Genomic DNA, 20,317 nt, shown 5'->3' with positions numbered 1-20,317 from the left:
ACTAATTCAATAAGCTAGTTTAAAACACTGAGGTTGGAGAAGCTACCAAACAGCGGTGATGTAACATTCAGCTATATCTGAGCTATTCTCTGCATGTTCATTAAATCTCAGTGCATTAAATTATCAGTCCAAAGCCTTCAGGCACTCGGATACAAATAGATCACCTTACACCATTTCCACACATTCTGACTGCTACACTAGGAAAATCATCTGCCTCAGAATGTCTTTCTTCAGTGCTGTATCTGAACTAACAGGCTCACTTTGTGGCAGAAAAGCAGTCCTGTAACTGAACTAACAGGCTCACTTTGTGGCAGAAAAGCAGTCCTGTAACTGAACTAACAGGCTCACTTTGTGGCAGAAAAGCAGTCCTGTAACTGAACTAACAGGCTCACTTTGTGGCAGAGAAGCAGTCCTGTATCTGAACTAACAGGTTCACTTTGTGGCAGAGAACCAGTCCTGTAACTGAAGTAGCAGGCTCACTTTGTGGCAGAGAAGCAGTCCTGTAACTGAACTAACAGGCTCACTTTGTGGCAGAGAAGCTATCCTGTAACTGAACTAACAGGCTCACTTTGTGACAGAGAAGCAGGCTTTGTGTCAGGCTGATGCTGCTGACTCATCATGCTGTATAACAGATGTATAAGCATGTACAAATAGTAATATACAGTACCGTGTAAAAGCAGAGCAAAGACGCCTTCAAAAATAATGAAATGTAATATTTCTATACAAAAATATCTCCCATAAAGAGCAATAAACCGAACAAAGTCAATATCTGGCATGAGAACCTTGCCTTTAAAATTGCATCAACATTCTCAGATTCACTTTCTTCAGTTTTATGAGAACATAAATTTTGGTAAGTTTTCATTACCCCCTCTGTGTTCCAGCTCCAGGGGAGACTGTAACATGCACACACATCTGATCCAGCTTACCAAGATTATACTTATTTTAGCCCCACACACACACATGCATGCGCACACACACAGAAGCTCACACACGCACGCGCGCACACACGCACACTCTCTCTCACTTTACAACACAAGTTATTTATGTCACTTAAAATCTACTGGCCTTACTCATGGTGTAATAAACCGGAAAATAAAACATTATGACAACAAACTAAGCAACATACAAGACAATGTATAAAAAAAGAAGACACCAGCGGACGTATTAAACGCCGTTCACCGCTGGTAAACAGAGTAGGGTTTGGAGTTTCGATTTAAATGCTAATAAGGAAGTGAAAGCGCTAACAGTGCGGTTACTGTGACGGCTCGGTCCTCAGTCAGGACAATCTGAGAATTAACAGCATTAAAAATAAATAATAAAATAGATCTGCAATTACATTCTGCTTCTCTGCCTACATGTATTCAGATATTCCTCAAAATGTGTGTGTGTGTGTGTGTGTGTGTGTGTGAGGAATTTGCTGGGACTGGGATTACTGAGTGCTCTGTAATTTCGTATTTGATTTGAAGGTGTTTAAGATTATTTAGTGTTTTATTAACTCTCGTGTGGAGGAAACAGGATGAGACTGCTCCTGAACTCATCTCTCCAGTACTACACACTGCACGGAGAACGCAGATGTAGGATCAGACTCAGGAGAACACTCTGTATTCAAGTGGAACCTTCAGCAGTAGTTCCACCTCATCGTCAGTCCACACGCATATGAAGCCTTTTAGAACTTTAGGCCATGATGTTTTTCCACATTTATTATCCTCTAACACTCGATACACAACTCTTCATGTTATTCGTGGTGCCTGCGCTTTGGGGTTTCTGACGTGGATTTATTCTCTGCTGGTAAGGAAGGATTCTGCTTCTTGAGGACTTCTGCTTGGCTCTGTTGAAGTTAGTCTTGTTGCATACTATACTAATCTCTCCAACAGAGTTTTCAGGAAACCCAAATGAGTATTTCAGTCCTGAACCCAGTGCTGAAGGTCAAGGAGAAGTTCTTTTCAGTGATCGAGAAGGAGATCCAGGTTTACAATAACAAAAGTACCAGAATCAACATATAGTCTTTTATTTTAAGTCCAAACTCCGTGCCATGGACCGTCCTAAACGTGAGCAGATTATATTTTCCACGGATGAAGGGAAGTACATGAACGAGGATGTTTGAGAGGGATGGCAGATTTGAGGTACATCAGTGATCACTGAGGGTTTAGATCAAGGGCGTAGGTTTGCATATGGACAGTAGGGACATGTCCCTACCAATATTTTGGGAGGGCAGAATTGTCCCTACCAATATTTGTGTGAACTTGTTCGCATTATATTTGGAGTGAAGTCATGTAAATTCCATAGCATACTCTCCCAGAAGCTCCAGGATTTAAGCATGCTAGCATTTGATTGGCTGAAAGGGAGGGGGGAGGGGCTATCTGAAGCCTCACCTTACATGCGAATATCGAGCTGCCAGTGTAGAGTACAGACACGGAGGCGAGGGCTGATCGGCTGACAATGGTAACTATGTTATCAAGGCTGTCAGTCCATACCTCAAGCATGGGTGAAAAATGTATTCTTTCAGATGACTTTACTCCCTTTCCTCTATTACTTGCATGGCACAGCATACAATAAAGTATTTTTCCCATGCCAATACGTTTTGTACTTTGTAGATATGCCAGCAGAAAAACGACGAGACATCAGGAGCTTTTTCCCCACCCAAAGCGTAAGTAATAGGTAGTAAACTAACTGTCCAGTAGACACATTGATTTAAAATGAAAACCCAAACGTCACCAGCCTCGCACTGCGGAAAGTAATGTCAACTGATGTTAGTTAACCGTGTTAGCTAGTGTTAACTAGCAAGCTAACCCTGGCTTCTGTCATCTGCAGGCTAGCAGTCAGGTTGCTAGCTGGAACATAAAATAGCTGCATATATGAAATTATGTTGAGTTGAGCTTTAGTCTAGAAATTCCATGAAAATGTCATGATTTAATGAATGAGTTTGTATGCAGGAAACGCACCAGCAGGCTGAAGTAGAGCAGGACGAAACAGGGAGGTCCTAATTATGAATTATATTTTGGAATTGTAGGAAGGCATCAGCATTAAAGTGAGTCTTTAGGATGTTCAGCAAATATACAGTATAACCTTTGAAAGTCAACATATTGGTCATGAGTTTGTTATTAAACATAGGCCTATATGACGAGTTCATCTGCAAAAACAGATATCTCCATTCTTATGGATATTAAAAATCATGTTGTTTTTTTTATTGCGCATTCCAGGTAATATCAATCAAACTGCAGTTAGGTTGTTTTAAGTAAGTGAAAATAAATGTAATCAAAACAACCCAATTGCAGTTGATTTGTATTACCTGGAATACACAATTTAAAACATGCTTTATGAAAATGAATTAAAATGGTGGATATCTGTTTTTGCACATGAACTCTTCATATGTTATTATGGATTAATTGTAAATTGTAAATTTACATGTATTGTAAGTACCATAGTCTACCTATTTTAATGTTAACTTAGTTCAAGTTATTATAACACAGACTGCAAAAGAATAATTTGCAAATGTTGATAGAGACCAGGTTAGGTTTAGTTTTCTCTTTAGGAGACAGTCAGTGTGAGTGAGGACGATCCTGAAGCAAGTCAGTGTAGCAGTGTCATGGACATGGGGAGTAAACCATACCAGCCTGATCCAAAATTCATCGAAGTACAGCAACTTCCAAACAGGATTTTGCGATTTCAGGCGAACTGGCACAGTCAGTATTCATGGCTTCACTACAGTCCAACACTGAAAAAGGTTCTTTGTTTTGAGTGTGTCAAAGCATACACCATAAAAAAGACCACTTTGGAAAAAAAGAATGACCCTACCTTCTGCACAAAGGGTTTCAATAATTGGCTAAGATCTACCATGTCTCAGCAGTGGCTTAATAATGTAGCTGTATGCCATGTACATCAAGAGGCCCTTGACCAAGTAGATCTTAAAGATATTTGCCAACAGTTCGTATCTGTCAATGACTGACGTAGGCATCTGTTTGGATTGTTTAAATAGACACCAAGGACTATCATGAAGAATGTTGATGTTGGATGCAAAACATTTCCGTTAACAAATAATTTCATAGTTTACTTTCTTTTAGTCTTTGATCTGTTGCTTTGTATAATTTGTATTTAAATGTAAATATGTAAATATCTTAATGTAAATATAGATGTTATATTTTAATAAACCAGTTGGTTGTTAATATTAAACAGTCCTTTTTTTCCGGGGTGGGTGTCCCTACCAATATTGAGACCAAACCTACGCTCTTGGTTTAGATTAAATGTTTAGATCATCCTGGACCAGTGTGTGTGAGATACAGGAACATTGTTGGAACCCAGCTGGGACCTCCATGTGAAAGGCTTCTTTAATGCCTAGTAGGCTTGTGTGATATAACGATTTAATCTGGGGATGAGTGACATTGCAAAAAATATAGAGTTTTTTTACATTAATGAACAATTCTCGATTACAATTTTGATTGATTTATTTTTGGGTCTTACATAATGCATTAAGAAGAATTACGTGATTTATTTATAAATTATTTATAAAAAATATACAGTAACAGCACCATCTTTGTCTGTTGAACATGACGTAATTCCGACCGGCGTAGAATCAAATTCATTATATCTTACATAAACATGTTCATCTGAGTGTTCAGACCCGTACACATTCTATTTCTCTGCAGTGATCATTCCACCTCGCTGTGCTACTAGCTGAGTCCTCCATGAAGTGCTGCTGTCTCATGGCAGGGTTTTTGTTTTTTAGAGGAGGTGTTTATCTAGTTCACATGTATGGCATTTGGCAGACGGCCTTATCCAGAGAGACTTACATTTATCTTATTTCCATATCTGAGAAGTTGAGGGTTAAGGGCCCAACAGTGGCAGCTTGGTAGTGCTGGGGTTTGAACTTATGACCTTCTGATCAGTAACCCAACATCTTAACCACTGATCCGTTAAGAAGCAGTGGTTAAGAAGGCAGTGTTTTCCTTCGTAGTGTTTTCAAATTTTAAATACCATTTATAGACTTTGTAATAAAAAAAGTAATCATGTTCAATCTCGATGAGAACATCAGTCTGTACAGGATTTCTGTGTGCTTTGTGATTGTTGCAGACAAAAACGTTTGATTTTGCTGCGGATTTTTTTCAGAATTCGTGCTTTTTTTGGTGAAACTGCAATCACAATAAATGGTTCTGTTGGGTTCTATAGGGCTGATGATATTGGGGATATATACCGCTCGCGTCCCTGTACACCTCGCCGAGTATTATAGTAGATATAGTAGAGTTAGATATGTTGTTAATGTTATGTTCCCTTAAATAAATACATCTTTACCTGCTTCCGTACTCTACTCCCTTACGTCTCGCGACGTGACAGAATACTCCGGAACAGAAAAAAAACAAACGCACGTGTCCACAGTAAATAATGTCACGGTTGTCAACATCCGAAGAGCATGCGCTCGTGCACGTAGCTCGTGCATGCGCGTGCCCCCTCATCGCTCCGAGCCCGCTGCCAGAAGTGGAGGTCGTGACATTCGCGCATCTCAATCTGGTTGCTAGGCTATTTGGCGCGTCATCCATCGATCTTCTACCGCTTACTCCTTTCCAGGGTCACGGGGAACCTGGAGCCTATCCCAGGGAACATCGGGCCATCAAACACATTATTGTTCGGTCAAATTTATTCGGCCTTTTCACTTATTCTGCCGAACACCGAAAGTGCTTTTTTTGCTATTTTCGGCCGAATAATTTCGGTTGCCGAACATTCAGTGCATCCCTAATCACATGAGATGTCTTGGCCCGAATCTGCTGTAATGTTGAAAAACTGCAGCTCCTCAGAATATTACAGTTTACTTGATTGTGCTTTCGTTTCTGTGATCGGAGCATGGTGAAATCCTGGAGGGACTGGAACGTTTTGTGTGAAATCATTTTAAAACATGGCTAGTAGAAGTTATCACTCAACAGAGCGGTCCTTTCTCCCCAGCTGAACAGGAGATGAGCCACATGATCACCACATGAATCTGGAGTGATCTGTGCAGGTATGAGGAACTCTCCGATATTAACCCACGCTGCCCGGAAGCCGAAACCTGGTCAACGCCCGCCGTGTTTCAGCCGAAACGGGGGAAAGGAGGCGCAGTCTGAACTGAAAAGCTTAAACAGGCCTACACCAAAGTGTCAGATCAAACACCGCACAAATAACGGTGATGATCATTCAGAAGGCATTACACTTGCTGGGTTTTTTGCTCTCCTACACTTCACGGCGCTTGGACACGGTGCTCGACACTCGGACACGGCGCTCAGACGTGGAGTTCAGACACATCGCTCGGACGCGGCGATCGGACATGGCGTTCGGACTCAAAATCAAATGAAAATGTGGACCATGTGAAATAATTTGTAACAGGATTACATTAAAGATGTGGTGTTATGTTTTTGTTCTGTTTACTGCACATTAGTGTGTGTGACTCCCACAGACCCCCGTCACAGCCGCTAATATCATCACCTCCCCGCTCCTTACACCTGAAAGGGGGGGGGGGGGGTTGTAGTCACTTAGCACTAAAATGAGTCTGGACATGGAAATCGGGGCTGAGTGATGAGAAAGCAGAACATCACGCTGTTCTCAGTTTAGGGATTTAGCACAGAAATAAAAGCCTTGCTCAGGGGCCAGCAGTGACAGCACGGGGATCTGAACTCACAACCTTCTAATCGGTTATCCTCCGTCTTAACCACTGAGCTACCACTGCTACTTACACACACACACAGGGATCTGAACTCACAACCTTCTAATCGGTTATCCTCCGTCTTAACCACTGAGCTACCACTGCTACTTACACACAGGGATCTGAACTCACAACCTTCTAATCGGTTATCCTCCGTCTTAACCACTGAGCTACCACTGCTACTTTTACACACACACACACACAGGGATCTGAACTCACAACCTTCTAATCAGTTATCCTCCGTCTTAACCACTGAGCTACCACTGCTACTTTTACACACACACACACACACACACACACAGGGATCTGAACTCACAACCTTCTAATCGGTTATCCTCCGTCTTAACCACTGAGCTACCACTGCTACTTTTACACACACACACACACACACACACACACACACACACACAGGGATCTGAACTCACAACCTTCTAATCGGTTATCCTCCATCTTAACCACTGAGCTACCACTGCTACTTACACACACACACACACACACACACACACACACACACAGGGATCTGAACTCACAACCTTCTAATCGGTTATCCTCCGTCTTAACCACTGAGCTACCACTGCTACTTTTACACACACACACACACACACACACACACACACACAGGGATCTGAACTCACAACCTTCTAATCAGTTATCCTCCGTCTTAACCACTGAGCTACCACTGCTACTTTTACACACACACACACACACACACACACACACACAGGGATCTGAACTCACAACCTTCTAATCAGTTATCCTCCATCTTAACCACTGAGCTACCACTGCTACTTACACACACACACACACACACACACACACACACAGGGATCTGAACTCACAACCTTCTAATCAGTTATCCTCCGTCTTAACCATTGAGCTACCACTGTCTAACACACACTCCAACACTATCACACACACTAACACACACACTAACACACTCTGGGATCTGAACTCACAACCTTCTACTCTGTTATCCACTGTTTTACCACTGAGCTACCACTGTCTAACACACACACTAATGTACTGTAATACACACCACCACACACTACTTCACTGTGATACACACTAATACCCTGTAATACACACTAACACACACTAAAACAAACACTGAAAGCTCTCCACTGTAAACGGAGTGAAATGAATGGTGATGACGTCACACTTGCTTTGCACGCTCAGCGTTTTTGCGTGGTCACGTGGTTCAGCACCGGTCCGTGCCCTCTGTGTGTGTGTGTGTGTGTGTGTGTGTGTGATACCTTGGTCACCACATTCTGTGTGAGTCCTGACAGCAGCTCGTGCGTCCATGTCTCATTCTCGCACTCGCAATGCTCCGAGGCTCGCGCGCTCCCGTTACTCACTGCCGCGGTGTGAAGTGCGTGAGGGAAAAACGAAGCGGAGGTCATGGCGGTGGTCATCGCCGTGGTGGTCTCGTGCTCGGTCGCCCCGGTGCCGTTGATGGTCCGCAGGCATGTGCTGTTGGGTTGCGCAAGCAGGAAATAGTCAGAGAACTGGCTGAAGCCGATAAACAGAGCCGGGATCCACGTGAGCACCACGAGCTGCTTCTGGTACCGACCGAACCCGCCCAGGAAAGGTAGGACGCAGCCGTCCACGCGCGACAGCATCAGACCCGGAGACGGCGCTTCCGGTGTCACGAAGCCGTTCTCCGGTGGTCCGGGAAGAGGAAGAGGAGGAAGAGGAGGAGGAGGATGATGATGGTCCTCGGGGTCCGGCTGTGACTCCGCCATGTCCGCGGTCCGGTCTGGTTCCGGCTGTGTCCGGTTCCGCGCTGCGTCAGAGGCACGATAATAAAGGGTGTTTATGTCACTAACACAGGCCCGATTGTCTCGCGCCTGTGCTGTCGGTGTTAACGGAGGCGGTATGTCCCGTTCCCCTCCTGCTGCTGCTGCTGCTGCTGCTGTCCAAATCCGAGCCGCACCTTTAACCCGGAATAAACCGGCGCTCGCGTGGCGCGGTTCTTATCGGAGCCGGAGCCGGAAGGGGAAAGCGGGAAGCCCGCCACAGGTAACACACCTGTCCAACTGCGCAGCGCGAGCACACCGATCCTGCACCGAGCATAATCCCTCAATCCCTCAATCCGTCACTCCGTCATCCTCCGGTGTGCGCGTGAGACCTCCTGCGGTGAGCGCGCGGCGTGGTGACGTGTGTGCGGTGTTTATTCCAGTGCCGGTGTCGGTTCTACTGTCTCACTCTCCGTCTATCTCAGTCTCCGTCTCTCTCCTCTGTACAGCGATAGGAACAGTGGGTGGAGACAGTATTAAACCCCGCCCCCTCAAATCACGCACTGGGCTTCGTCCCAAATACACAAGTAGAAGTCACTATGTCATTTCCTAAATAGGACACAGGAAAACAAATACCTGGAAGCCAGCCTTTACATTGGCTCTGTGTATTTCTGTCTTCAGTGTGATGAACAAATGTACACTGGAGTGAAGTTTCCTCAGATCACCTCCACAAACTGACAGCTAGGATGCGAAAGGTCTGTAAGGCTGTATTTGCTGCAAAAGGAGGATTCTCTGACGAAAGCAAGAAGTGAAGGATGAAATTCTTATTTCATACAAAAATCATTATTTCTAACCTTGTCCATGTCTTGACTACGATTTCGGTTCATTTAACAGCTCATTAGATTTATACAACTAAGAGTTTTCATGGAAATTGAGACATTTTCTAGGTGACCCCAAACTTTTAACCGGTAGTGTTTATGAATAGCTTAAAGTTCTAGACCCACTGCTTTTTACTCTATGTATGCTACCTCTGGGTCAAATTATTCGTAAACATGGAATTATCTTCCACTGTTATGCTGATGATACACAGCTGTATGTTTCAGCGAAGCCAGAGGACAGACAGCAGCTTAGTAAAGTTGAGGATTGTGTAAAGGACATTAGACGTTGGATGCTTTATAACTTCCTTTTACTTAATTCTGATAAGACAGAAGAACATCTACTAGGACCACGTGTAGCTAGAAGTAATCTTTCTGATCACAAGAATAGTTTCATTTGAAGTAGGATTAGATCTGGAGAGATCTGGAGGGTTCATGGGCATAGAGTGTTGTGGTGAACAGACATGTTTGGATGAGATTGCTGTGGATGGTACCACATAGAAACCATAAAGATGGCTGTGGATGTTCTTGCTTGGACAGCCTAGAGACAGCTACAGCTAATAACAGTTCATAGTACACAGTTATAGAAGGGAAATTATTTATTTGCGCACTATCCGATGTCAGCCAGATGAGGATGGCTTCCCTTTTGAGTCTGCTTCCTCTCAAGGGTTCTTCCTCTTGTTGCCTCAGGCAGTTCTTCCTTTTCGTTTGTTTTCAGGTTCCTTTCAGGACCGAGTGTTGAGTTTTTTATGTATGAAGTGGTTTGGGAGAACACGAGCACTGCAGTGACTTTCTCCACAATAATAAAACCAGAACATTCCTGAGAAACATATAAAAAGCTTAGAACAGCTGCTTCTAATGTTCTTTTATATGACTGAAATGAAATTTAATTGAATCAAGTTCTATTTAATTATGTTGTGATTCTCAGAGTAGTAATTATTTACACTGAATATCTTTTATCTCCACTTTCACAAAGTCAGAATGTCAGAAATCGGTTCTAGAGTGATGCCACAGCAGGTTCCTAAAAGGAAAGTTCTGGCTTCACTCTAAAGAACCTTTTCTCACTAGAACATTTTTAAAGTATAAACATTATCAAAAGTGTTCCTCAGTGGTTTCTGCAGAAGTTCTCTTTGATACAGTACCCCTCTGTTGTAGGGTTCTGCGTAGAACCTTTACTGTTAAACTCCCAGAACACCCCAGAGCTCCTGATTTATACTCATCACTCTCACAACTACATTTTATTAGTGCCTCTGTCAGTGGGTTAAAGGTTAAAGGTTAAAGGTCAGAAAATGAAGCCTAGAGTTTTCATTAACATTAAGTTAATTTAACATTAATATGTTCTAATAAACAACTTTAGTTTATTTACAGAAATAAAAATCCCCCAGAAGGGAACTTTACTCTGTTTGTAATCTACACTGTCCTCTACACACAAGACTTCCATCCATGGGCAGAGCTGTCTTACTGTCTGTCTCACTCTCTGTCTGTCTGTTTGTCTGTCTCACTGTGTGACTCACTGTCTGTCTGTGTGTTAGAGAATCTGTCTGTCTGTGTGTTAGAGAATCTGTCTGTCTGTGTGTTACAGAAGCTCTCTCTCTCTCTCTCTCTCTCTCTCTCTCTCTCTCTCTGTATGTTATAGTGTCTCCATCTGCTGGTCTCTATGGGAAATGCATCATTTACTCACTAAACTGAGAATGAGGATCAATTCAAATTTATTACATTTTATTTCATCAGTTAATTTTGTAAAGCTTTTGTTAATGATTTAGAGACTGATTAGAAACAGTAATTATCCACAGCCTCCAGATTTAACCCGAATTACAAATATAATATAATTTACAGAGAAAACAAAATCTCTCTGTGTAAGATAAAGTGTAGCTGAACAGAGCAGCACACACACACACACACACACACACACACACACACACACACAGTACTTCAGTGTGTCACTTTAAACCTTTTAAAAGTGAATGTTTCATGTCAAATTATTTCACCATTCAGAATTAATGTGTTAAATGACACGTAGAATAAATATTATGCGAGTTATTATAAAAGGTTCTGTTTAGATCACTTCAGATCACTTCAATTTTGACATGAGGAATTATAGATTTTCACAAGAACATGTAGAATGATTGTGTTGTGTTGTTTATCAGGCAGCAATAATATGCTTATAAAGTTTCTAACCTCAAAATGTTGGAGAGTAAAGAAAATACGATGTATCAGGATCTGACCATTGGAGCCCTCTGGTGGCCGGATGAAGTAACATATAACTGACTTCAATCTGTTCATGAGTGATTTCTATCCTGCCTTTATACAGACCAGGTTCCACCACACTCAAACTGGGCAGCAATGAAGGACCAAGGGGACTCAACCAAGAATACGAGGGGAAGAGTAGATCTTTTTCCTCTTCTGTTCTCAACCTTCCTTCACCATCTTACCTGACTGCTGGTCACCTAATTTAGAGTAGGATTAGGAAAATCTGCATAATCACTCTTCCATTCCTCTTTCCATATCCCATTTCTTCTCCTCTTTCTACAGAAGAGATTCTGTAGGATATCTTGTCCAGCAATCCTTTCCACAATGATCCTGAACATCTCACAAGACCTACTCCTCATCACCATTATAAACAATGAATGAGACACCACTACTGATAACGAATAGATAAGATTGTTTACATAATCAGTAGGTAAAAACAGACTTATGATTTGGGTTAGCTGTTAAAAATTTGTACATTTTATCATTCCTCCTAGAGAACTATGGATCATTGTAAAGAAATGGCTTTTTAAATGCACATTTCAGGACCTTACTCCTCTGGCCAAGTTTCCATCATCCCTCTGAACTTCACCCTTATTTATAAAAATTTTTGTCCACATTATTATTAATACTTAAATAAAGAGAAGAGTGCTTAGATCCACACTTCTCACTTTTCAGGTCTGTGTAAGTCTTCTACCTCATGGATTAGTATTAAGTTTTCATTAATAAGTATTGTGAGAATCGCGGTGTTCCACTAGTAATGACTCAAGTGTTACCAAACCCTTCAGAAGGAATTACTCATTATTGGGAACCGTATTCTAAAGTGAAGATCATGATAACGCCTTAATAATGACTCAAGAGTTACCAAATCCTTACAGAAACTTCAAAAGCTCACGATGACTTCAGTGTTTGGTTGCACCTTATATTTATTCATCATAACTGTTAGTTTTTAGTTTTTTTATTTCCATTCACTCAGTAGTTTACATATTTGCATATCGATAATCAGTACATATTAAGACTCAGTTTATGTTTCATTCGAATACTTTATTAATTCCAGTGCATCATTCACTAGTTGGAGTGCACACATCCTAGTTAATGTTGTCCTGTACACACTGGTAGTAGTTGCCTTGCGGCGTCTTAAAGGTCGACACGCCGCATTCACTGCTATTTTTCAGACAAAAATAGTTAACCCAAAGTACCGATAAGTAAGTAGTTCTAGAGAAGTCTGGGGAGGACACGTGTATACCATTATATTTTTCTTGTCAGTTGTCTGGATATCATGAGTATGACATCATTGGATGATCTCACATCGAAATTTGCTGTCTTGCTCAATTCAGACCGTGTGCAATAAATGTGAGGAGCTGTGCAAGATTATAACTGCAGGGATTGCGAGTGACATTGATGGAGATACTGGCATTTGAGATAACACACCTTCCAGATTTACCCTCCAACAAAATGAGTGCACTGGAACTTCTCACCTTCATTCACCAAAAACAATAGCCATTACCAACTGCTATTGCCTCTGCAGAAAGAAGCTTTTCCAAATTGAAGCGGATGAAGAACTACACTCACAGAGCACTTTATTAGGAACACCTTTACACCTGCTCATTCATGCAGTTATCTAATCAGTCATTCATGTGGCAGCAGCGCAATGCATAAAATCCTGTAGATACGAGCCAGCAGCTTTGGGTAATGTTCATATCAACCATCAGAATCAGGAACAATCTCAGAGATCTCAGTGATCTTGAGCGTGGCATGATTGTTGGTACCAGACGGGCTAGTTTGAGTATTTCTATAACTGCTGATCTCCTGGGATTTTCACACACAAGTTTCAGACAGGAACAGAAAGCTGAGGCTGCAGTGGGCACAGGATCACCAACACTGGACAGCTGAAGACTGGAAAAACGTTGCCTGGTCTGATGAATCTCGGTTTCTGCTGAGGAACACAGATGGTTGAGTCAGAATTTGGTACCAACAGCATGAATCCATGGACCAAACCTGCCTTGTGTCACCAGTCCAGGCTGGTGGAGGTGGTGTGATGGTGTGGGGAATGTTTTCTTGGCACACTTCTCATGAATACAAATCAATCATGGCTTTAATGCCACAGTATATTAGTTGGTGACTGTGTGTATCCCTTCATGGCCACAGTTTACCATCTTCTAATGCCTACTTCCAGCATGCTACTGCACCGTGTCACAAAGCAAAAATCATCTCAAACTGGTTTCATGAACATGACGATGAGTTCAGTGATCTTCAGCGGCCTTCCCAGACACCGGATCTGAATCCAGTAGAACAGCTTTGGCGTGTGGTATAACGGGAGATTCACAGCAGGAAATATTGTCATCATGTCTTCATGGACCAGAATCTCAAAGGAATGTTTTCAACATCTTGTAAAATCCATGCCATGAAGAACTGAGGCTGTTATGAGAGCAAAGGGAGGTTCTACCCAATATTAGTATAATGTTCCTAATAAAGTACTTCAGATCATCCATGGAACAGGAAAGTCTTACTGAACTTGCCAAAACAAGTATTATTAATCAGAATACTGGAAATAATGTGTCCTATCATGACATTAGTGATTTTTGTGCCTAAAAAAAATCAAAGAAGCAGAAATGTAAATATAGAAGGGGTCAAGCCATATACTCAAATGCACAATGCATGGGGGGCGGGGGGGGGGGGGTATTGGGGCATGTGGTATGCTGTTTCACAATCACATGGTGGTTCTTGAGAACCTGTGCAATGCACTAACAGGAACACATTCTTATCGCTCTGTGTGTGTGTGTGTGTGTGTGTGTGTGTATGGTTGTCAATGACAGCACACAGATAAGAGACTCATATAAGTCTCATATTAAACTGTACACTCCAAGCTAGGCAGTCTAACACACACACACACACACACACACACACACACACACACACACACACATTAAAACCCAGAGCATTTTTATTAGAATGTTTAAATCTGATCTCATCTGTAAATAAACTGCTGTGAAAGTGAAAGTGAAGGATAGACTTGTCTTTTGTCAGATAAAAGAGACGTACGTAAGTGCAGTTGGTTTATTAAAGGAAACACACACAAAACAAAGTCGAAAACAAGAACAATAAACCTGAGCTATGAAAATGAGGCAAGAAACATACACATATGATAGGTAACAGCAGGCTACACACACTCATGTCATGTGATTTGCAAGGCTGCTGGGAAATGGAGTCTCTGTTGGCCATTTTGTGGCTGAAACCAGCGCTGACATGGCGTATTAAAGTTATAGCCTTAAAATAAACATGACATCACGTAGACATTAAAACCACAGGCTGTAGATGTGAAAGTAAATAAATCAAGTGAAGAAAATCACATGTGGGAAAATATAAACCTTCACACTGCCTGTCCCTCAGTGGTGGAATCAACTTCCAGCTTCAATCTTAAAAAACCCACCTCTTCTGTGACACTTAACTAACCCCTAACTTATCCCCTGGTCCCCCCCTTTTTAAACACTCTGCACCTCCACCTGCTCTTACACCTCTCCTCTGTGCTCTTTCTCTAGAACTCAGTTAAAAGTCTTGTACAGTAGCACTACTTGTGTTGTTCTCCGCTTGAAATATCACTGTGCTTGTATTTCCTCATTTGGATAAAAGCGTCTGCTGAATGAATAAAACACAAGCTGAATATGTGAAAAATGATCAAACAGAACATGTGAAGTGTGTAAAAAATGCATGCTTAGATTTCACGTGACGTGCATGTGAGTTTTCTGTAATAGATTTACCGATACACTAATGCAGAAAACATCAAATAAACAATAGAACATTGATATAAAATTGTTAGGGTGCCAGAACTTTTGCACAGTCCCATCTTAGTGCACTGCAAAATCTTCATGCAACTACTATGGGTTCTTATGCAAATAAAACTATGTGAGTGTGTGTGTGTGAGTGTGTGTGTGTGTGTGTGTGTGTGTGTGTGTATTCACACCTTCCTTCATTCTCCATGCCTTAGGCGAAGGAGTGTAGCTGAAACCTGTGTGTGTGTTATTGCAACAGTTTTGAACATGTCGCTCGCCCGCCTCTCCTTTCACTTGTGTGTGTGTGTGTGTGTGTGTGTGTGTGTGAGACACCACACCCTACACACACCCATCTGTCTGCACCTCACACACTCCTCACAGCGCTGTGTAATGTCACAATAAAACACATTTAACACTCGACATGTACGCGACCCGGCTGAATTCTCACACAGAAACCTGACATTTGCTTTTTAACCCCTGATTACCGTTGCTATGGTTACACACAGTGTAATAATATAATGTAATTAATAATACGACTGATCTGAATTATAATAAATATATAAATGCATACGTCTGGAACAGAGCAGAATAAAGGGCTACATTCTCCCTAAAGCTGTCTTGTGACAACCTCTACTGATAAAAACATTGTACTGTGTAAATAAAATACCAAAATCATAAGGCCAAAAGTATGTGCACCCCTGACCATCACACACCATGTGGTTCTTCTCCAAACTGTTGCCAAAAACTTGTGAAACACACAGTTGTATAGAACGTCTCTGTGTGCAGTGGCATTACAATTCCCCTTCACTGGAACTAAGAGGAACCCAAACACTGTTCCAGCACGACGATGTGCACAAAGCGAGCTTCATGAAGACGTGGTGTGTGAAGGTTGGAAGAAGGTAGAAGAACTTGAGTGTCCTGCACAGAGCCCTGACCTCAACCCCACTGAACACCTTTGGGATGAACTGGAACTGGAGTCTCCTTACATCATCATCAGCACCTCACCTCAACCTCACTAACGCTCTTACTAATGCACCTGACCTCAACCTCAATAACGCTCAACCTCACGAACACAAATCCCCACAGCCACGCCCCAAAATCTAGTGGAAAGCTTTCCCAGAAGAGTGGAGCGCATTATAACAGGAAAGGGGGAATAAATCTGGAATCTGGAGATGTTCAACAGGCACACATGGATCTGGTGGTCAGGGTGCACATACTTTTGGCCATGTAGTCTATATTTAAAACATGTGCTTTACAGAAAAGGCACATGGACTTCGCTTGATTAGTTTATTTTCAGGTTAATTATTTGCATGTAGGGCATGTGGCTTCATCTTCAGGTGTGATTTATACAAGCTTTAATTGATTTAATAATAATTGTTATCTTATAATATAATAATATAATAATATAAAATATATAATAATATAATCTATAATTTATAATATATAATAATACAATATATAATAATATAATAATATAATATAATATTAACTGAGCCTCAGAGGAACATTTCTAATATGAAGTCTTCCTCTTGGGTCTTTTTGCTGAAACTGACATTATTTAAGACTTGAACACAAAGCGAGGTGATTAATAACTAACACACTGAGCAACGGTTAGCAACATGTTCTGACAGGAATGCTTCTCGTTGCTATGGTAACGTTCGCAGTAAATGCCGCTCCTTGTGTAGGTTGTAAATCCTGGTTTAGGGTCATTTCTGTATCTGGAACTGCAGTGAAAAAGGTTCAGAGTTCAGCAGGTGAACATCTGGGAATAACTGTCAGAGCTGATGGGTTTACATCATTAAATGATTCATAAATAAGTAATAAATAATTTATATAAATAAATAAATAAGTAATGAACTGTGTGTGTGTGGGTGTGTATGTGTGTGTATGTGACTGTATGTGTGTGTGCATATACACACACTCTACATACACACACTATATACACACACGCTCTGTATACACACTCTATACACACACTATATACATGCTCTATATACACACACTCTATATACACACACTCTATATACACACTCTATATACACATGCTTTATATACACACTATATATACATGCTCTATATACACACACTCTATATACACACACTATATATACATGCTCTATATACACACACTCTATATACACATGCTTTATATACACACTATATACACACACACTCTAAATACACATGCTTTATATACACACTCTATATACACACACTCTATATACACATGCTTTATATACACACTATATACACACACACTCGAAATACACATGCTTTATATACACACACTATATATACATGCTCTATATACACACACTCTATATACACACACTATATAAACATGCTCTATATACATACACTCTATATACACATGCTTTATATACACACTATATACACACACACTCTATATACACATGCTTTATATACACACTCTATACACACACACTCTAAATACACATGCTTTATATACACACTCTATATACACACACTCTATATACACACACTATATACACACACGCTCTGTATACACACTCTATATACACACACTCTATATACACACACTCTAAATACACATGCTTTATATACACACTCTATATACACACACTCTAAATACACATGCTTTATATACACACTCTATACACACACACTAAATACACATGCTTTATATACACACTCTATACACACACACTCTAAATACACATGCTTTATATACACACTCTATATACACACACTCTATATACACACTCTATATACACACACTCTAAATACACATGCTTTATATACACACTCTATACACACGCTCTATATACACACTCTATATACACACACGCTCTGTATACACACTCTATACACACACTATATACACATGCTCTATATACACACACTCTATATACACACACTCTAAATACACATGCTTTATATACACACTCTATACACACACACTCTAAATACACATGCTTTATATACACACTCTATACACACACACTCTAAATACACATGCTTTATATACACACTCTATACACACACTCTAAATACACATGCTTTATATACACACTCTATACACACACACTCTAAATACACATGCTTTATATACACACTCTATACACACACACTCTATATACACACTCTATATACACATGCTTTATATACACACTCTATACACACGCTCTATATACACACTCTATATACACACACTCTAAATACACATGCTTTATATACACACTCTATACACACACACTCTAAATACACATGCTTTATATACACATTCTATATACACACACTCTAAATACACATGCTTTATATACACACTCTATATACACACACTCTAAATACACATGCTTTATATACACACTCTATATACACACACTCTATATACACATGCTTTATATACACACTCTATACACACACACTCTAAATACACATGCTTTATATACACACTCTATACACACACACTCTAAATACACATGCTTTATATACACACTCTATATACACACACTCTAAATACACACTCTATATACACACACTCTATATACACACACTCTAAATACACACGCTTTATATACACACGCTCTATATACACACACTCTATATACACACTCTATATACACACACTCTATATACACACACTCTAAATACACACGCTTTATATACGCACTCTATACACACGCTCTATATACACACGCTCTATATATACACACTCTATATACACATGCTCTATATACACGCTCTATATACACACTCTATATACACACACTCTATATACACACACTCTAAATACACATGCTTTATATACACACTCTATACACACGCTCTATATACACACTCTATATACACGCTCTATATACCCACACTCTATATACACACGCTCTATATACACATGCTCTATATACACACTCTATATACACACACTCTATATACACACACTCTAAATACACATGCTTTATATACACACTCTATACACACACTCTATATACACACGCTCTATATACACACTCTATATACACACTCTATATACACGCTCTATATACCCACACTCTATATACACACTCTATATATACACGCTCTATATACATATGCTCTATATACACATGCTCTATATACACACGCTCTACATACACACTCTATATACACATGCTCTATATACACACGCTCTATATACACACTCTATATACACACACTCTATATACACACTCTATTTACACACTCTATACACACACACACACACACACACTCTATATACACACTGTATATATACACGCTCTATATACACACTCTATATATACATGCTCTATATACACACTCTATATTTACACATGCTCTATATACACACGCTCTATATATACACGCTTTATATACACACTATATAAACATGCTCTATACACACGCTGTATATACACACTCTATATACACACTCTATATACACACTCTATATATACAGTCTATATACACACTCTATATATACACTCTGTATATAAACTCTATATATACACTCTATATACACACTCTATATACACACTCTATATATAAACTCTATATATACACGCTCTATATACACACACTATATATACACACTATATACACACTCTATATATACACTCTCTATATACACTTTATATATACACTCTATATATATACACCCTATATATACGCTCTATATATACACGCTCTATATATACACTCTATATACACACTCTATATACACACTCTATATATACACGCTCTATATATAAACTCTATATACACACACTATATATACAAACTATATACACACTCTATATATACAAGCTCTATATACACACTCTAAATACACACACTCTATATACACACTCTATACACACACACACTCTATATACACACACTCTATACATTTACAATACATTTACATTTATTCATTATCAGATGCTTTTATCCAAAGCGACTTACAAATGAGGAAATACAAGCAAAGCGATATATCAAGCAGAGAACAATACAAGTAGTGCTACTGTACAAGATCTTTAATTGAGTTCCAGAAGAAGCAAAGTGCAG

The 20,317-nt window shown here is 40.2% G+C and overlaps 1 protein-coding gene across 2 annotated transcripts in view; it reads right to left on the bottom strand.

The window, feature by feature from the left end:
- Window positions 1-8,948, bottom strand: part of slc22a23 (solute carrier family 22 member 23) — a 39,144-nt gene extending 30,196 nt beyond the window's left edge. For both annotated transcript variants that reach the window (XM_053630037.1, XM_053630038.1), the window contains exon 1: window positions 7,918-8,948. In XM_053630037.1, coding sequence (XP_053486012.1) covers window positions 7,918-8,406 — 489 coding nt within the window. In that variant the 5' untranslated portion in view covers window positions 8,407-8,948. The remainder of the gene's footprint in view (window positions 1-7,917) is intronic.
- Window positions 8,949-20,317: the final 11,369 nt, after the last annotated feature.

Source organism: Ictalurus furcatus, chromosome 7, assembly GCF_023375685.1.
Source record: "Ictalurus furcatus strain D&B chromosome 7, Billie_1.0, whole genome shotgun sequence".
In the NCBI taxonomy this organism is placed as follows: domain Eukaryota; kingdom Metazoa; phylum Chordata; class Actinopteri; order Siluriformes; family Ictaluridae; genus Ictalurus; species Ictalurus furcatus.
This window is presented reverse-complemented; position numbering and strand designations above follow the sequence as displayed.